Source organism: Eretmochelys imbricata, chromosome 17 (genome assembly GCF_965152235.1).
Source record: "Eretmochelys imbricata isolate rEreImb1 chromosome 17, rEreImb1.hap1, whole genome shotgun sequence".
In the NCBI taxonomy this organism is placed as follows: Eukaryota; Metazoa; Chordata; order Testudines; family Cheloniidae; genus Eretmochelys; species Eretmochelys imbricata.
This window is the reverse complement of record NC_135588.1, coordinates 3,648,521-3,656,183: the sequence shown is the minus strand read 5'-3', so window position 1 is coordinate 3,656,183 and position 7,663 is coordinate 3,648,521. Positions and strand designations below refer to the sequence as shown.

The following is a 7,663-nucleotide window of genomic DNA, read 5'->3' as shown; positions in this document are numbered from 1 at the left end:
GGAGCCAATCGGGCGCCGCCTCGGGCCGAGAGAGCAACGGCGCGTGCGCATTGAGAGCGGAGCGGGGCTGGGGGGGCGCGACGTTTCCCAGCAGCCTTTGAGCCAAGATGGCGGGCTGCCGCCGGCGGTAGGCGCGGGTGAGTCGCGGCTGTTACCTCAGCGGGGCCGGGCGGCCACTGGGGGTCCGTAGTGACGTCGTCCCGGGCCCGGCCTCACCCTCGGGTCAAACCGAGCCTGGCGGCGCTGCCTCAGGCATGTCCTTTGCGCCTTGCTCTGGGCGGCCCCCGTCCAGGCCTGGACCCCGGGCGGGGGCTGGGCTCCGGCGGCCCCCCGGGCGGGGTGGGGGTGAGGCTCCGGTGGGCCTCCCCCGGGGCGGGGTGGGAGTGGGGGGGCTCGCCCCGCCGCCCTGGAGGCCGCTGGTGATGCGCTCGGGACCTGCTGTTTCTAGTGTGGAAGCCGGGCTGCGGGAAGGGGCGCAGAGTAGTTTCGAGGCCGATATTCTGCCCCATAAAGGTGCAGGAGCGAGCTGGGGCCAGCCTGGTTCTGCAGCACAGGGTGGTGTCCCCGCGGGCCCGGCCATGGCACTGCGGACTCCATCCCCCAGGCTGATCCCGTATCCCCAGCCATGCTCAGGGCTGAATTGCAGCTGCACTTGGTGTCTTGGCTGGGGGTAAAAGCGGTGCTTTCTTTTAGTCCCTCCTGGAGTCGGTGACCCCAGAGAACACTAAGTGAGGGGTGAGTTTAAACTTCAGATTCCTCATCTGTGCTTCACTAAGCATGGGGGAAAGGGAGCTAGCTTGGGGCTGGGTGGTTTTGCTTTAACTCAGACCAGGGAAAGGAGGAGATGTGGATTTAAATCTGCTTTTACTGCCATTTTGTAGAACATATCTATGAATATTAAAGTTTGTGAAATCTTTCTTTTACAGAAAGCTACAGTTGGAGTCTAAACTGCTTGACAAGCCCTTTCGCTTTTGTGTTCTGGTTGCATTTCACCTCAGGTAATTACATTGAGGCACTCCAAATTTCCCAGAAGCTTCAATTAAGCACAATGCCCTTTGCTTTTAGTCCTGAAGTCTTAGGTAGTGTTGCTATTGAACAACTAGCATGTTCCACCCTAGTGATAGCTGCGTTACACTGTTGAGTAGAGTGATCCCTGTATCTAGTTATTTTGGGTCTAAGCCAAGTGGAGGAGGGGTTCTTTAATATTAGTAAAGCACACTGAAATCATTGGATAAAAAATGCTATAGAAATGCCAAGTAGTGGTTTTAATGCAGTGTGCAGCTACATTTGGTTAATTGGGTCCTGTAGTGTCTAGATACTTCTTCCTTGGATTTAATTACAACTTCAAAATTTAGGTAGTTAGCTAAAGAGGTGGCATTGTTGAACAGACCAGACTGATCGAAATTAAGTGTAAATAGGAAATCTTATCCAAACTCTGTGTGCTACAACAAGGAGGATAACAAGGAAAAGGAGGATGTGAATTTAAAAGTTGAGTTGCTGTTAGAACTATGTGTATTTACACAACAATATGTTTCAGGAAAAGGCCATATAATGAGGTTACTCATCTCTAAATTGGGCTTGCAAGTCTTATACTGGAAGCTAGGTTCCCTGCAAGCTGCATGCTTGGGCCAAGTGGCTGCCCAGGTGATTAGCTGAACATCTACACCCTGGCAATATGTGTTCATGTGCCTCTCCCCCCACAGTGCTTGTCCTGCAGCTGCTCCTCTCCTACTTGCTTTGCGGGGGGGGGGAGGAGGGTGTTGCTGATGTCCGGATGTTGACCCTGTACCCCATCTCTGCAGAGCAGGACAGAGGGGACACAGCCTGGCTCAGGAAGGACTTGGAACTGCTGGGGTGAATGATGAGTGCCTTTCTTAAAGAGACAGTGCACTGAGATTTCCCCAGCAGCCAGCTCTCACACACTTCCCCCCACCCCCATATACCCCATCTCTGCAGAGTGGGGAAGGGGAGACGAGGGCTCAGGACAGAGCAGGAGAGCTTTCAGTGAGTGTCTTAAAGAGAGAGCGCATGGCATCTCTCAGAATCATCCCCAGCAGCCAGCACACACCCAGTCTGTCACTCTCACACACACACTCACCTCCCAACACATAATTGTATTAGTGTTACTACTTGGTACTTCCTGCAATGCACATATAGTCTCTAATTTTATTCTTTCAACGTGTTATTTTAGGGTTTTGACTGGTCTATGCATTTCATAATTTTTATTTCTCTTACACTTAAATTATTTGAGTAGTGAGTCCTAAAATGCCTAACCTGTTCTAGCTGGAGTAATTATCCCTATAGTTACTCTTAAAAAATATATATATGGGTTTTCTGTTTCTACTGGAGATGCACATCCCCAATTTATTCTGCGCACATGGGTGGAAAAAATTAGAGGGAACATTGATTGGAACAAAAATTCTATTTTTTTCAGATGGCCTAAATTTTTCTTACTCTAACAAGTAAATTTGTGTGCTGTAAACATATGTAATGAGGTTGGTACTGTTTTGTTTATGTGTGTGGTGTTAATGACTAAAAGGCTTTGCGTTTTAGATGTAAACTTACCTGATTAACTCAAGTTAATTTTATATTTGCATAGAGTCCAAGTGCAGACTACCTGATTTGCTTGAATGTTTTAGCAGCTCTTTGAATACCATCAGTTATAACAGCTAGTGGACATGTGAATAGCTCCTTGATTTCTTGTAGTTATTCAAAGACCACCACTTATTTCTAGTGCAGATAACTGGGAATACAGTTTGTCCAAGACACTACTCAAATTAATTTTTTTCAAAGGGTATGAACAATGTTCTGATGACTGATGCATTCCACATGCTGTCAGGCGTGATGTTACCAAAATGTGCAACAGATTATAGGTACTCTTCAGTTTATCGATTTACTGATGGTGATTTTTGCTAAAGAGGACAATTTCCAAGTAGCAGTGCATTTTTCACTCTCAGTTCCTGTTGTTAGTTATGCACAGGAGGGAAAATTGTTCTGTCCCATCTTCCCAAATAAAATGAAATTGACTTAGTATAATAGTTTCTTTTCTCTCCTTTGACGTAGTCTCGTTGGGAGAGAGAAATCCTTGACTCCAAACCAGAGCAATGGCTACCATGGTGGCTAAGCGAGAAGGGCCTCAGTTCATCAGCGAAGGAGCAGTCCGAGGGAATGCAGCCATTCTGGATTATTGCAGGACATCCGTTTCTGCCTTGTCAGGAGCAACAGCAGGAATTCTTGGCCTGACTGGTTTACATGGCTTCATCTTCTACTTCTTGGCTTCTGTCCTTCTCTCAGTGCTTTTGGTATTAAAAGCTGGACGGCGGTGGAATAAGTACTTTAAATCCCGAAGGCCACTTTTCACTGGGGGGCTTATCGGAGGCCTCTTTACGTATGTCCTCTTCTGGACTTTCCTCTATGGCATGGTGCATGTCTACTAAAAAGAGTAGTAACCACTTTAGCTGCAATTGGTTTTAATGAAATGGGAGGACTGTTGCCAAAAATTCATCTAAACAACTATACCAGCTTTTTAAATTGTTGTTCACTGCTTGTATTGTTAAAGCGGTCAGTAACTTATGTCTGAGAACAAAATTCTGTAGTATTTGTCTAAGTAAATTGAATGTAAAATGTCTTACGGAAAAGTCCCTTAAATTGTTTCCCACGCTTCTATAAGTATCCTGTGAATCGCTAAAAATCGCCATTTGTCCACTATTCTCGGCTGGCTTTATTCCTGTTACATTCTGCATCTGTAAGATCAGATAGCAGCTATATTTTACTGTGTGTTCCTACTGTCACCCTTTGCACCAGCGTACAAGCATTGGTAAAGTATTTTTAACCAGAAGCTTAATGCAATGAAATCTGAAAGGCAACACTGACACAAAGTTAATTTCACAGTAATATGTAATTAAATGTACATGAAACTCTGGACAGAAGTATCTTATTTGTCTGGATCATTCGTGTAAGTAATCCTGGGTGCAGTCACTTTATAAACAGGAAATTAAAGCTACTAAAACATTTCAATCTCTTCCATGCATTGACTTTGCAGAGCATTTTTTTTAATGGCAGATATAAAAGGTAGTAATTAGCACAATGCTTTCCACTGCCATACTACATTATGCCAAAGGAAACCACAGTATCCTATGAATCAGTATCCATTATAGCTAATGTGAACAAACCCACAGCCAAAGATCTGAAATAGACTCACTCTTAGTATTTCCCCAAACATACAATGTATTATTGTGGTAATATTACTTCATTTTCTGCAAGAAAATCAAGGACAGACTGAGCTGTAAACTGTAGCTTTTAGCTATAGGATAGACCCTGCAATCCCTCTTCATCCATTTTCTTAGTGAATGGGTATATAGTCTCTGCACTTGTATGGTGACAGGGCTCTGAAGCACATTGATATACACTTAGCAGTATTTCCATACAAGGAGAAAATCAAATAGTCAGTAGCATTTTTGCAGTTCACCCTATTCTAAAACATAAATTACTAACCAGTGACAGAACAGTCAGTGTAAAACATTTTCCCACTTATACTTTGAAATGCTTTTTTTAAAGTAGTCTTCCCTCTATTTTAAACTTTAATAAAACAAAGACGTTATATATGATAAAGGGAAATTGACAATGATACTATAAATATTGTCAGCCATACTATATATTTACAATAGTTTTATCTTTGGTCTCCTGCAAAATAACATGGTCTAGTTACTTAATTCTGTCAGAGCTATTTTTCTATATTGTCATGCATCTTTTAAACATGGGCACTTTAGCTATGCTTAGATGGGCAGCTTTATTAATATACTTGTACTGTTCAAATGTTGAGTATCAGAGGGGTAACTGTGTTAGTCTGGATCTGTAAAAGCGGCAAAGAGTCGTGTGGCACTTTATTAGACAGACGTACTGGAGCCTAAGCTTTCGTGGCTGAATACACACTTTGTCAGATGCTTGCATCCGCTGAAGTGGGTATTCACCCACAAAAGCTTATGCTCCAATACGTCTGTTAGTCTATAAGGTGCCACAGGACTCTTTGCTGCTTGTTCAAATGTTGTGCATGCTTTTAAAAACAAAATGGAGAAACCAGCATGTATATGGTTAATCACCATTATCTAAAATAATGCAACTTACAGAAGAGATGCAACATTGTCCTAAAATAGACAAATTCCACTGCTGTATATTAACTCCAAGAAAAATATCAAACTCTATTTAAAAAAAAACCCTCTGAGAATCCGGTAGTTACTGTTTATGAATAATCTCTGTACTGAGTTTAAAGAAAAAAAAATGGGGATCAAATTTTGTGATGAGGGACCTAAAGTCTTCAACTCTGGAAGTGAGTTAGGTCCTTTCTAACAAGGTAGCATTATTTGGGCAGGTTAAAGTATTAGACTACAAAGCAGGCCTAGCCTTGTTTTTATTTCTGATGAGCTGTTTGATTGAATCATACCGTAGTATGAGGTGATACAGCATTGTATTATATTTGTTTCAGCTTCAAAAACTACTTAAGTATAGATGGTTAAGATTACACAGTCCTGTTTGCATCAAGCTAATGCTGTCAGGTTTCACCTTAACACATCATTCACCAATTTTTTAATTGAGTGAAAAGACTGATGTAGGACTATTAATGTCATATTTCAAAACAAGGCAGATTAATCTTCACCACCTACCATTTTCATCCAAGGCTAGTGAGTCAAATTTATCCTAAGGAAGCACAGAGCCAAGTAGAATTGACTTTTGTGCTTTTGCTTCCTAGTGTTTTTTGGGAAGTTATATCACCATCTGAATTTAGGCCACAGAGCTTTGAGAGTCAAAAACCAATGGAGCAAAAAAAAAGTTTTAAGTATTAGATTTCTAACTTTTAAATAAATCCTGTAACTTGTGGGGTTAGGAGATACAGAATGACTTGGGAAACAAAGTTCAATTGGTGTTATTCCCCTCCCACACCCCCACATTTTAAACTATGGATAATGAAAGAGCAGACACAGTAGCTGTCCCTCACTAGAGCCTGCCTGACCCAGTAACAGTGACTATCCGTTCCTACTGGCAGAAGTAACAAATTCCTCCTCTTTCAGGAATGAGTAAGTAAGGTAGAGAGGATAATCATCCATGAGCTAAACAAAAAGCACAGTGACAATAAAAGGGAGTTGCTGAGAAAAGCAGATGAAACCAACTGGTAAAGGAAGGGAGGCTTGGTCATTGAATGTGCTGTCATTGACAGGTGCCTTGATGCATGCTGTTAACACACAATGTTTGATACTTTCTTTCCACATTCAGCTTCCAAGGGCAGTTTGTTCAAAAGAAAATTCAGACAAAAAAGTGTTATCAGGCCAGTTATACAAGCATTTGTCAACTTCCTTAGAAAGAAGTATCACCCAACTTGTTTCAAAATATTCCCCTAATCAGCTACCTGCTGTGCCACACTATGCTTTCTTGTACCCCAAAATGTCCAGTTACCTGGACCAATTACTAGGGGACAAACCCCATCCCTTTACTGTAGGTTATTCTGGTATTTTTAAACACTAGATTTAACCGAAGTTCTATATTTATTTGCTCATGAGAGCTTTGCCAGGCCAACTGCAAATATCACTGAGCCTGGTTGGTTTTGGAGTGGGGTTGGTAAAGTGCTTCTATGGAAATAGGAGGATACCATGGTCGATATAGTAAGTGCTCTTCCTGTGAAAACATCTTTAGAGTCACTTTACTTGTGGTATGATGTTACCTGAACGACAGACAAATTGAATGGAACGCTGGATCTCATTTATCTCAACAGCAGCCCAAATTATTTCGATCTACTCTTACAGGTAGATCATGCAAGACTTGGGAACTGGTGTGCAGTGCAGTGCAGCTGAACAGAAGGTGATTCTGTTTTTCCAACCTCAACCCTCCTAACAATGTCAAATGCCACGTGTTCTTTGATAGTGATCTTTCACTAGTAAAGCAATGCAGTGCTAGAGAATAATGCTGGTTATCTATGTATGTGCATATAAAAATGTCACCTGGTTTCTTCTACATTTTTCTTTATAATACAAAAATTCTGTAGCAATGACAGGTGTCATCAGCTCAAGATAGGGAAGAATGCCTTAGGTCAGAAGGTGTGACATTTTTAGCAAACTGCTCTCTTGAACAGAATAGCTATAACTGACTTCTTTGGGCATCCAAATGATACAATAGACCTGACCAGGGGTGTCTCCACCTCAAAGTTTGGTTGCTGTGTTTTACCACCGTAGTCTTTATGGAACGTGTTTTCCAGTTGACAGACCCTTAGGTCTCAACTGTCTGTAGTTGTCTCTGCTGCTCTAATGTAGCCAGTGATTCTGAGTTCTGGTTCCCATTCACTGTTCCACCTGGTAAAGACTTCCTTGAACTGGACCTGTGGGAACAAAAGGCAAGAATGGCAGTTCCTTGAGTTTATTTACCTTGTGAAGCAGAAGAGGGGTCTTGGTAGGACCTTCAGCATTTCCGGGAGACACAGACAAAGAATGTTTAAACCATTGCTTCTAGAGATGGGTAAATTTCTCCCTGGCTTGGCTAATGGACAGAACTGAGCCATTTTCATAAGTAGTCTGTTTTGACAAAACTATAACTGTTCAAAACAAATGTTTGTTGTTTCAATTGATTGTTTAAGGTCCACTTGTACATCACAGAAGCTAAGTTGAGTCATAGATTTTTG

General features: G+C 42.2%; 2 protein-coding genes across 4 annotated transcripts in view; one reads left to right on the top strand and one right to left on the bottom strand.

The window, feature by feature from the left end:
* The first annotated feature begins 14 nt into the window (after positions 1 to 14).
* Positions 15 to 4,017, top strand: EMC6 (ER membrane protein complex subunit 6). 2 transcript variants are annotated; one of them, XM_077836531.1, is made up of 3 exons: positions 15 to 137; positions 927 to 998; positions 3,064 to 4,017. In XM_077836531.1, exon 3 carries the CDS (start codon positions 3,105 to 3,107, stop codon positions 3,435 to 3,437), a length of 333 nt encoding a protein of 110 aa, XP_077692657.1. In that variant the 5' UTR covers positions 15 to 137; positions 927 to 998; positions 3,064 to 3,104; the 3' UTR covers positions 3,438 to 4,017. The 2 variants fall into 2 exon arrangements, with proteins under 2 accessions (XP_077692657.1, XP_077692658.1); XM_077836532.1 differs by having other exon boundaries at positions 129 to 252.
* A 1,332-nt stretch (positions 4,018 to 5,349) lies between these two features.
* The window catches only part of P2RX5 (purinergic receptor P2X 5), a 55,807-nt gene continuing 53,493 nt past the window's right edge, over positions 5,350 to 7,663 (bottom strand). For both annotated transcript variants that reach the window (XM_077836529.1, XM_077836528.1), the window contains one exon: positions 5,350 to 7,363. In XM_077836529.1, coding sequence (XP_077692655.1) covers positions 7,255 to 7,363 — 109 coding nt within the window. In that variant the 3' untranslated portion in view covers positions 5,350 to 7,254. The remainder of the gene's footprint in view (positions 7,364 to 7,663) is intronic.

Excerpts from the sequence above, each read along its gene's own strand:
- EMC6 (XM_077836531.1), top strand. The coding sequence starts at position 3,105 with ATGGCTACCATGGTGGCTAAGCGAGAAGGGCCTCAGTTCATCAGCGAA.